Raw genomic sequence first — 12,012 nt, 5'->3', positions numbered from 1 at the left:
ACAAGTGTAGATGAGTACGTAACCAGGTGAATATTTACAGTCAAGAGGATTGAGATGAGCTGCAAACTAGAATATGCAGAGATGACTTCACTGCAGATTACAAATCTTACCTAATCCAGAACAATTTACACAATATAAACATTAACACTTTTTTTGTTTTACTGGCTCTCGATTTTCAAGTTTATTACTCTTTAAACACCTGCAAAGAACTATTTATTATGCTATTTAGTAGTAAAACAACACGAAATGTGGATTTTTCACTCTTGGCAGCAAATTATGGACTTCATGCATGTTAGAAAATAGTGTGCAAATTAAAAGATTTTTTAAAAAAAGATTTATAAACACTAGATTATAAAAGCAATGTGCTGCAATTCATTTATTGAATGTGTATTCTTATACACTGGCTCAAATTTCTTCAGTATTTAGAATCAAATAACAGAATCCTTCACAGAATCTCTAAGAATTGAGTTAGTAGCTTTCTAGGAAATTATTGGAATACTTTGTGACTTTACAGCACAATCCATTTATATGGGAAATGAAAGAATGTCAAAATATACTTTTAAAAAAGCAGAGTCTAATTTTAAAACCCTTTTAACCAGGAAACCAAGCTATCTATCACTTCCCTGTGGAATTTATTCAGTTCCATAAATTAAAATACTGCCAATAAGGTTTAATTTTTTTAAAATCTGATTACAGGAAGAAAACCTTGCTCATTTTAATGTCAAACAATGTGTGTGGTACGCTAGAACAAAAACAAATCAGTACGATCCATTTAATAATTTATTGTCAGGCATTTATTGCAATTTACAGAGCTTCACTTATCCTTCACCGATCCTAAACAACCAACATTATGATCAAGTATTTATGTAATCTGTTGCTCATTTGGAATAGAAGACTGCTTTAATCTACTTCGATACGTCTTTTCACAATAACAGTGCAGTAGTTTCTCATATCGTTGCATTTGTATATTCAATATATACACATAGATTTCATTTAACTTAAAATATTTTCACACACCGAGACAAGCACGACAACTTCACACAGAAACCAGACAGTTCTCATTCTTTCATACCATTACAATGTTTTTTTACAACAAAAAATACAACTGCAATCACCAAGGGAAACAAATAAAACACAATTAGCGAGGAGTTGAAGGTGTAGGGAATGATGTGAGCTGTGAGGCTGAAGGGAGGAAGTCTGGGTTTGTTTAGTGAGAACACCAGCAGAGGATGATATTGGTAGACAAACTGAAGGGCCACAACTGTGATGCTGTTTTTTTGTCTGTTGTAAACAAAGAGGTGAGAGAATTACCTCGCATCTTCCCCTCAAACCGTCACAGTTTCTTCACTAAACAGGAACCTCACACTAGCACAAACATTCACTGGAGGCTCTAAGGGGGCGGAGGGAGTGTTTGAGGCTTTACTCCAGCCTGATCTTCTGATTGGTCATCCTGTAGATGATGCTGTCGTATCCTGGGTCCATGTTCCACAGGTTGTAAGCGATGGCGATGACGGCGAGGGCGAGAGCGATCATGAGCCACAGCACGATGTTGAAGACCACAGCGTAGTGGAAGTTGTACTTATAGGCCAGGTTGTAAGGGCTGCCCGGGTTACTCTGGAATAGAGTCACATCAGGCAGGATAAGAAAGTGTGCCGGTGAATTTATTCTATCAAATTTAAGTAGCTATATGCACACATTTACCAGTTTATCAGACACACAGAGTTAAAACAAACACAGTCCTGCAATAAATCCTCCCTTCATGAACCCTAAATGATGACACTTGAGACACTTTTCAGGACAGGAAATAAGGAACTTGGATGTGAGTAAAATAGTGAAAACATTAAGGATAATTAGAGCATTTAAAATAGAAAAACAAAGGAATCAGCTAAAACAAGACACACTACTAGATTATTCCAGATGTTACCCCAGGTTGTAGGTGCACCATGAGCTCAACTATATTTTCCAAGCACAGCAAACACATATTGACAGGAATCAATGAGGACAGACTGAATAATAAAAACACCTCTCAGTTTATTGCAATAGAGTTCAACAGCACTGCAAACTACAGCCTTAAAATCACAACACGGCTGAAAAAGTTTTGATCTGAAAACCTGGGCGGTCATCTGCTACCCAAATCAGACCTCTTATCTTTACTTTTGCTGCGATTATTAAGGACAAATTGCTCTTGATCATTTTTTTTGGACCGAATGATCAAAGTAATCATTAGACATGAGAAGCATGGAGTGGATTTGGGTTTATACTTGATGCGAGGGTCACCATAAATCTCAGGGTCGTGGGCTTTAATTATTCGTTCAGTGTCATGTTTCCACCACTGATGGCTCCACCACATCACTTGATGTATTGCGGTGATTGTGTTCAAGTTCTTTCATTTATTTTCCTGCTGTGACATTTTGAGATGTTACAGAAGGAAAAGCACAAATGATTAAAAAAAATGTAGTAAAAGTATCCCTCAAAGCCGCGACAGTGAGGCAGTATGCACAACAACAGGATCCTGGAACCATTTCTTGTCTCGTAGGAAGAAAAACACAATCAACCTAAACGAATCCTGTCAGTTGTGTACATGTAGCTGTAGTGTACAGTCTGACTTGTATGCCTTCACACCGGTGATCTGCGGCTGTCCATTCGATTTGTGTCGAATGTGATATCTCTCAATTAACTGATTCATTTTGGTCGTCACAAAACATATTTTTGGTCAAAACTTAACCTTCGTCTAGTTTAGAACAGCAACAGCAATTATTTTGCTTTGTGTAAAACTGATGCGTTTCTGTCACATAGTTTACCTTCAACTATAAACATGTGATGGAAAAAACATTTAGAAATCTTTCCCTGAAGTCTTTTTGTTGGGACTAAACAGCAAACAATTGAATCTCAGACTTACAATCTGTTTGGATTCCAGGATGGAACGAGACTTCCTGGTCAAAGGAGCTTCAAAGGTCTTCACCGTAACAACCTCCACCACTGCATTGTTGCCGTAGAGACCATACACATCCTCTCCGAACTACAATGCAAAATAAATGAATGACTTAAATCTGCTTAAATGAATGGCCGGCAGTCTGCGTTATTTCTCAGATCTCCTTCACACCTTCTTAAGGACAGAGGCTAGGATGGCCGTGGCGTCGCGGTACTGAGGGGAGTCTTGGCCATAAACCCGGCTCAGCTCCTCCAGGCCAGACAGCTCCAGTGAGTACAGGTCAGGGGAGTGGTCCTTCGCCAAATGTCTGTGTCTCTGCAGCTACAGGAGGGCAGGAAAGCATCCGATTCAAACCTGACACACTATCCTCTTTATAAAAGGAAAAAAATAAAGGTTTTAGCAGTTCCGGAAGACTTACCAGAGCTGTGATGTCATGCAGGACTTGGACCTCAGACAGGAAAAGCAAATCAGCCTAAGAAGCAAAACAATACTGTGAACAATGACAGAGCTTTCTTTGTAACAACAAGCTATGGAAGTTAGTCATTAGTGAAGTTGTGTCAGAATTTTACTTAACACGAGACAGAAAATGGTCAATTAAAGCTGCTGTTAGAAACTAACCTCTGCATTTCTACTGAGAGAGTTCAGAGGAAGAGAAGCCAGCACAGAGCCGTCCTGGGACAGACGTGCACGGATCTGCTGCAAGGTCACTGGTAGATCCTCGAACACAGCATTGGCCTTACCAAGCATGTAAAGCCGCTGTGAGAGATAATAAAGGGGTTAGAAAAGGCACAAATTAGTGTTGTTTTAACAGTTATACGGTCAGGATTGCTTGCTAATGCTCCAAATATGTTATAATTACCTCCTCACTGGGGGCCAGCTGCAGCACTACAGGTGTGTCCTCAGCAAACAAAGAGTGTACCGTCTCTGCAACACTGTCCAGGGTGAAGGGAACGGGCTACGGGAAAGAAGCCAGCACATTCAAATCACAATGCAATCTTTACTTCTGTTTACACCGAGGCATGAATCTGATGAGCAAAAATGGTCTGACTCACATTCTCCAAGGGGTAGGAGGCCACACTCTGAGGCAGAGCCAGGCCATCGACCCCCCTCACCACCACCAGAACGTTAGCCCGAGGTCTCTGAAACAACGGACCAGCCTGGAGACCGGGCCAGGACAGATCCTGTGCAAAAAAACACAGGTAATGAATAAGAAGCGAGCACAATCATGACCTAAAGCTACTCGTACAAAAACAAAACTAAATTGTGAAGCATTATTATAAATGACAAAGCACCTCTTGAACAGAGAAGCCCATAGTTAAAGCCACCAGGTCCGGGATCTTCTCCCCAGATATAGGCCAGTCACCTTTCTGGAAGGACACAAAGTCTGGAGCCTGCAGAACAGTCAAGCCGTCTCCATGGACACCTGTGGAAAAATGAGACAACTATCAATCCAAGGACACGGAAGGCAGATGTAAAAATCTTACCAAGAAAAACACGTTCTCAACCTGACAGACTTGCAACGAGCTTCCCGGTTTACATCGCTGAGCAAAATGTGTCCTATTTTTGTAGCTCAACACAATACAATTCATGCTGTGTTTAAAATCACGACCAATCTGCTGCCTTGTGCACTCTCTGTGACTTTGCTTTATTTCCTCAGTTTGTCAATGTAAAATTCATCAACTATTGTGCAATCAAAACTTCCCGTAAGCGGCACAAAAAAGAAGTGTGAACACACTACTTCAGCAATGCTTTCACTTTGATATGTGTGAAAATAGCAGTTATGTGATGGTGCACTGTAATTTGAATATAAACTTACACACTGAGCTTTAATATTAATGTTAATGACCTGCCTGTTTTTTTCTTTTTTTGTTGTTGTCTGTAAGCTACCGAATACTTTGAATTTCCCTCGAGATAAATAAAGCATCTACCTATGTATCTATCTAGAGTAGATGTAGGAAGTCAAGACTTTTTTTGTTGTTTTTGAGAGTGGAAAATCACCTACTAATTACTGCATCATCACAAGTTTCCCATAGCTACTGAAAAGTTATTAACACTACACTGAAGTGCCTGTAAAATGACCAGTCTCTGCAGCTGGAAGATAAAAAGAGAACCCATGTCATTTCTGTCACAGTGATGCTACAGTTAATTCTCACTGATGTGCCAAATGTGCTTTCCAGGTAGTAAAGAAGCCTTCAAAAAAAGTCACAGGATCCAAAGGAAGGAGGCATAAACTCGTGACTGGGAGCTGAATGTAAAAGAGGAACTACCAGTGAAGAGACTGTCACATGACTGTACAGCTTTCTGGGAATGAGTAACCAGCGACTAGGAAGCAAATAAATGCACATAGCTTTGAATTTTAAGTGATATTTGTTCACCTTCCCACTCCGAAAATGTCACATATTCCTCTCACTGTTAGCTTTGCGTTGGCTAATGCGTTGTTAGCAACAAGCTAGCAGTATCATTTCCAGCTGTTGTAGGTAACCAAACACGACGGAATACCTAAAATACTACTATTACAGACAGTTAATATCTTCTTTCGTATTAATTTAACAGTAGGACACCTGACACAAGAAAATATCAGAAAGCTTCACGGTCATGCTAACGACGTTCCTGGTTATTTTAGCGACCTGTCGTTAGCTAATGCGGCGCATAAATGACGCCTTCACGTTAGAATTAGGAGGCGTAGAAGCACACCGAAAGGTTAATAACGACTGTCTGCCGCTACACTCTTCTTACCGGTTGCAAAAAGGAAGCAGAGGGCAAACGAGACGGAAAAAACAGCCTCCATCCTTCGCCAGTTCGTCAGCGACATCTTTCTCCTTGCTACAGCGGCAGTCAGCTGACCATACGTCACGGCGCCGCAGGGGATGATGGGATAGTGAGTTCAGGCTCCAGCTGCCTGATGTTGAGCGAAACTGTAAAAACAGCAGTCATTTTGCTGATTTTGTTCCTTCTAATTTTACATCTTTCTCTTATTTTTGAAAATGTTCAATGAAATCATAAAAAAATGGTGAATTTGCATGTTGAAGTTGTTAAATAACATTTTAAAAAGTCCTCTGTGGCTCTTTAAAAATATCCATTATGGACAAATCCAGTAATTGAGATGCATGTGTTATTCTGATTAGTAGTAGTACGGTTAAACTTTAAAAGTCAGACGTAGTAGATGGACTAGATATAGACTCAACATTTCAGCTCATAGCATCACTTGAGAGGAAGAAACTTTACTTAGTCACAAGGAAACTGTCCTGATTAAACATTTTGTAAAGGAGAACTCTGGTTAGCTTTGTAGCCACAGCTGCCCTGGGGCAGACTGACGGAAGCGAGGCTGCCAATCCGCCTCTACGGCCCCTCCGACCACCACCAACATTCACACGCATTCATACACCAGTGTGAGAGCAGCACTGGAGGCAAGGCGGGTAAAGTGTCTTACCCAAGGACACAACAGCACATGACTAGGTCAGGGCGGGAATCGACCCTTCGATCATTGGACGACCCGCTCTTCCACCTGAGCAACAGCCGCCCCAAGTTTTATTAATTTTATCTCTATACACTTAATTCAAACAAGCTTACGAAATGTTTTTAATATGCTGATATATTTTGTATTTTTGCTGTGTTCATGGTTTTGTGGTATAGGATAGAAAAAATAATTAAAAATGAATTTATTTTGACTATCAGTGAATTATTTATTAAGCAAAACAAAGCTACTTTTATCTGTGTTTTATTTATTTTTTAATTTTATTTAAAAAGTATGAAATAGCTACACATGACATGGCTTATAAAGTGAAAGCAAGAATAGAAACTGATACTCCAGTATATTATGATGGCAGTACAACTTACCACTGATCCATTATCAGTCATATTGACTTGTAATGGCCCTTGTGATAACTTAGCACGGTTTCACGTTTCATATCATTGGCTGTAATGTGTATTTAATACTTTTTTGTTTCGGGGGGACTTTTTTAAAAGCTTGTTGAAAATGGAGTTTGGTTTCCGAAAAGTTCATCCAATCATGATGCAGGACTTTGATTTTGGAAAAAAAGTTCAAAAAGTTATTGGTCATACTGGAGCTCTTGGTGCTGAATGTGACCATCCTGCCCTCAGACTTCGGTGTTTGGGCTGAGCAGCGTCTCCATTAGCCGTCTAACAGCCTCTGACACCCGACTCCAGTCTGGCACTCTTCCCTGGATAGAAGAAATGAAGCATCATCCTCTCTGCCTGCTGACATCAGCTAAAATCAGACTTCAATAACTGCTGCTGAAAAAAAAACAAGCAGCCCCTTTGCACATTCTAAGTCACCCTTTATGTGATGAAAACAAGTCTTGGGATCATCCTGACTGTGGTCTGAATACTCCAGCATTCCTCCGGAGGTGTATTTACGGCCTCAGGAGCTGGATTGACCGTCTTTCAAGCTCAAGTGTCCGCTTGTGGATCAGCTAAACCTCCTGAATTTTGTACTTGGCAGCCACACAGATCTCCAGGCCTCCATCCTGCAGACACACAGCAGCTGGGGGTTCAGCTTTGAGCTCTACCTGTGTGTTGTGTGTGAGCGACTTTACTACAGTCATCATTTTTCCTGCTAATTCGCTGCATTCCTCAGAGCCTCGCAGACTTCTGGCTTCCTCCACAGCAGCCTGTAAATCCAGATCTTCAGCGCCTAAATTGGACACATGTGAGGAAGAGTTGATCTACACACTCAAAGAATGATGCCACAGTGAATGAGTGCCGTACTTAAAACTAAAGGCAGCAAAATATTAAAGTGTGTGACTGTAGTTCATAATTGGGCAGTGTATGTAACACATATTCAGCAGCTAAACAGCTAAATATCTTAAGGATCTGATGACGTTCTTTGCTTTTGTTGCCAACCAACCCAGTGTCATGAACCCGTCTGTGGTCCTTTTGTTGTTCCTGCGCTGTGGTTTTTAGCAGACTACTCAAACAGGAGGGAACAGTGTGCTGCAGGAGACTATTCTGAGCAGTTTTGTGTGTTGGGAGGTCTATTTACGGCAGCAGGATGGTGTACATGGCACTGACTCCAAACAAAACGCAGTGGTCATCGCTGGGAGGAAACATTTCAGCCAGGCCAACAGCATTTGTGAACAATAATGGTTTTGTGCTTTCATGGCATTTGTTGACAATATGACGAGTACAGAATGTGGCTGGAGGGTTGGATGATGCATTTAACACCTCTAAATGGGTTATCATTTTAGCTCATATTGTCATTAACTGGTGCATTTTCCCAAATCAGTTTAATTATCCAACGATGCTGCCTTGATGCAGCCAACAAATAAAAACTCACTTTGGTCTGACATATTAAATAATTATCAGAGGATTTCATTTTTATGCCAGTACAGTCAGGAAGAAGCTGAAGTGTTTGTCTTTGGTCTTAAATCTCAGAGGCAGAAGCGTAATATGAAGCAGCAAACCCATGTTAACAAGTGAATAACCTTTGACTTAGATCTCAGATTCGATTCTCACATTAGAAACATGATTAAGAATTAATTTTATCATCTAAAAACAACCAGATTGCAGCCGTTTCTCTCTCAGACCAAGGCAGAATCTTACCTAGCTTCATCTTAGTCTGATTACTTTTATTTCCACCATTGCTGCAAGATGAAGACTCATTAATTAACAGATTTAGATCAGCTTTATAGATTGCAAAGACTATTTTGCTTGGTTTATTTGACACATAATGGTGGTCATTTTTCAGGTTTTGGATTGCTGAATTGTACCTTCCAGGCTTATGCTTGAATTTTATACAATAATTCGGGGGGGGGATAATATTTGTGCTATTTAAACTCAAACTTTTGTGTTAGTTGAGTTGAAGCTAAATTCTAAATTAGGTAACTTAATAAAATTAGCTTGATTACTTCATTATACTTCATCCTTCCTCTAATTTGTCAACTAAAACTCATCATTATAGTTACTTGGTTTAAAATACTTTAGAAATGTTTCATTAATATTGATATAATACTTTAAACATATTTCAAGGAGTAATCAACTTAAAAACTTGTGTTTATGCTACCAAATATTAAGTGGAACTGAACAGCAGCTAATTCACTGAACTCAGTGCAGTTTGTTGGTTGGACGTAATTTCATTAAAAGTTGTCACAGCTCTAAAAGACTGATGCAAACTGCTGCTAACTTTGATTGTTGAGCCCAAACATTGTTCTCAAGCCCTCGGGTCTTTTGTTCGTTGCTTTTTAATTAAAGCAAAAAGCCAACGAGGGATTTTTTTTCGGATATTATTCCCCTCGTCTCTGGATCAGGCGATCAGAGAAAGTTGATGTTTTTAAAAACAAACTCAGGAAATATCTTTTCAGTCTGGCTTTTAATTTACTTGTGTGTATTTATTTATTCATTTCAGCCAAAATATCAATTCTTATCCTGCTTCCAGTCTTCCCTCACTTCACTTTAATGTGTTTCATTTCCAGTTTTCTACACTAGAGGGCGCTGTATGCCACCAGCTCTTCAGCACTCAGCTTCAACACAAGGGAGTTGGCAAATGGTTCTCTCATGGCTGCATCCATAAATTGCCCACACCTACAATACTAACATTTTCCAAGAGATGGCAATATAGGATCGTGCTGGCGTCCGCACCTCCATGGCATTCAGGAGTAATTGGGCATAAAGACCGTATCTGACAGGACACCCATCAAACCTGAAGCTGTCTGAGAGCAAACGGATCCACCGACGACACAACGAGCAGCACAACACGAGGCTCGTCTTGCAGTTTGTATATTTATTTTAAAGCAACTTCTTTTGTAAAATATAAATACAAATTATGAGATATTTTAATTACAAAGTTAAAACAAAAATGAACACACCAAAAAATTACTTTACTGCAGTAGCCTCCCTGTTATGTACAAGCTCTGTGCCGAACGGTCAAATATCAACATTATCTTAAAACTTTATTATACAAACAGTTTTGTAGTTTCGCATGTTAAATTACAGACTAAACGGGAAGCGGAAATTTTAACATAAAAAATTACAACAAAATAGCCCCTGAGGCTCAAGCGAGCACTGAAGTCTGAGGAGAGGAAGAAAGAAAGGAAAAGAAAAAACAGGACATCATGTGCTTCCTATAAACACAAAAACCACATTCAGCAGCACAGCCTCAGTACTATTCTGTACAGCTACACACATGCACCATGTGCTGCCATTCACACACTCCGTCCATTAAAAAAAAAACATCTTTCAGAGAGGAGTCGTGAGCAACATCCTGGAAAAAAATCTCTTGATATTTTATATTTATATATTTATATATATTTATTTATTTATACATATATTAATTTATAAAAATAAGACCATTATTAAGTCTGTTGATGTATTTGATCCTCAGAGGGAAACGTCTCAGCCAGCAGGTCAGTCCGTCTGTCCAGCGCTGGTCCAGGCTAAGGCAGATCATCACAGCCGCTGCTCGGTTCTGAAGCAAACTGCAGTCGGTGAGGAGTTCAGGGTCCGGCGGCTCAGAGGCTCAGAGGGGTCAGGACGAGCCCAGCCTGCCGACGGCCTTCAGTTTGTCCTTCAGTTTGTCCCCCGGATGCTCCCAGCGGTCGTCCAGACACTCCAGCGTGGAGCCCAGCAGGGCGGCCAGCTCGGCGCTGTCCTCCACCAGGTCCAGCAGCTCCTTGCTGTCGGGGTGGAAGCCCTCCAGCTCCTCGGGGCAGGAGAAGAGCTGCGACAGGGACGCCTGCCGGTAGAACTCCGCCTCGGCCACCGTCACCACCTCCATGTGGGGGAAGGCCTGGCGGAAGCCGCGGGCCGACATCCGCAGCCGACGGAGCACGTCCGACAGCAGCAGCCAGTTCCTGGGCCTGGAAGAAGGAAATCAACAAATGATTAGAAATAATACAAGTCTATTTCATTTATACAGCGCCAATTACAGGTCAAACTGTCTCAAGACGCTTTACAGAACCCACATGAAGCCCCAGAGCAGCCCTAAGGAGACAGTGGCAAGGAAAACACCCTTTAACAGGGAAGAAACTGAAACTGTGGGGGGACCCATCTTCTGCTGGAAGGAGGATTGAGAGGCACAGAAGAGGTAGAGGAGGAAGGTGGGGAACAAACAACATATAGCAGACAGCTGGATACACGTATGATAAGATAGATGATACATACAAAATAGAAGCTAACACCAGCTGCGTTTCCATTACCCTTAGATATGCGCAAAATGTAAATAGCGCAATAAAAAACTGGTAATGGAAACACCCGAATTTCAAAAAAGGACTAAAATATCGCTAAAAAGTTTTTACGCTCTCATGATGTGGTTTTTCAGATGTTTCGATATTGAAAAATATCGCAAAAGCGCCATGGAAACACTTTTTCCGCAATTATACGTCACCAGACGTGACGTACCTGGTCACATGACCAGTTCTCTCTGAGTAAACATGGCGCGGTACATGTGGACAGAAGAGCAGACCGAGACTTTTCTTGCCATTATTCTTGAGAAAAACATCGCTGCCATACTAGACAGCAAACAGCAGAGGAATGCAGAGTGTTAGAAGGAGATAGAAGCGTCCATCTTCCTGCAGTGAAATCTCGTGGGATGATATTTTACGAGAGTTACGATGCTTCTGCCCAGAACAACCTTCAATGGAAACACGTTCAAAGCGCACAAATACTTTGTCGAAATTTTAGAAATATCGCTTTTATTTTGCGAAAAACTGTAATGGAAACCCAGCTACTGAAACTGATTCATAGTTTGCTGCTATGACGTACAGCTCTGGCATTAAATAAACTACAATGTAGCTGGTAGTAGAATTCAAACAGGATGTTGAAGAGAATATCAGGGACAGGGTGGCCCAAAAAATCTGACATCGTTTCGCAGGCCGATAATTTTGGCAATTCTTGTTGATATAACCTCAAATTTTCACAGAATGTATAGAAACGGATCCTAATGTTTTATTTTTGTTCTGTTTTCAGGTTGAGCCATGCCGTTCACTCCCACAGAGAAGTCATTTTGCACTGTGTACCAAAAACTTTAAGAGGAAAGCTGCTGGTGCAGGGCTAAAGGACCTGGTAGACCATCATCAACATCAGCATATTCCAAAATGACTTCTCTGTGGGAGTGAACGGCATGG

At 40.8% G+C, this 12,012-nt stretch overlaps 2 protein-coding genes across 6 annotated transcripts in view; both read right to left on the bottom strand.

Annotated features, from left to right (window-relative positions):
- Positions 1 to 767: 767 nt before the first annotated feature.
- Positions 768 to 5,810, bottom strand: atp6ap2 (ATPase H+ transporting accessory protein 2). Its single transcript, XM_022199196.2, has 9 exons — positions 5,669 to 5,810; positions 4,225 to 4,355; positions 3,985 to 4,113; positions 3,792 to 3,887; positions 3,551 to 3,688; positions 3,351 to 3,404; positions 3,104 to 3,253; positions 2,900 to 3,019; positions 768 to 1,614 (listed from the first exon to the last, which is right to left on the bottom strand). Exons 1-9 carry the CDS (start codon positions 5,742 to 5,744, stop codon positions 1,420 to 1,422), a joined length of 1,089 nt encoding a protein of 362 aa, XP_022054888.1. The 5' UTR covers positions 5,745 to 5,810; the 3' UTR covers positions 768 to 1,419.
- Positions 5,811 to 9,651: 3,841 nt separating this feature from the next.
- Positions 9,652 to 12,012, bottom strand: part of bcor (BCL6 corepressor) — a 114,151-nt gene continuing 111,790 nt past the window's right edge. For all 5 annotated transcript variants that reach the window (XM_051959156.1, XM_051959154.1, XM_051959152.1 and 2 more), the window contains one exon: positions 9,652 to 10,746. In XM_051959156.1, the coding sequence (XP_051815116.1) occupies positions 10,416 to 10,746 (331 nt within the window). In that variant the 3' untranslated portion in view covers positions 9,652 to 10,415. The remainder of the gene's footprint in view (positions 10,747 to 12,012) is intronic.

This window comes from Acanthochromis polyacanthus, chromosome 14 (assembly GCF_021347895.1).
Source record: "Acanthochromis polyacanthus isolate Apoly-LR-REF ecotype Palm Island chromosome 14, KAUST_Apoly_ChrSc, whole genome shotgun sequence".
In the NCBI taxonomy this organism is placed as follows: Eukaryota; Metazoa; Chordata; class Actinopteri; family Pomacentridae; genus Acanthochromis; species Acanthochromis polyacanthus.
The sequence above is the reverse complement of the archived record's forward strand: the minus strand, read 5'-3'. Positions and strand labels throughout refer to the sequence as shown.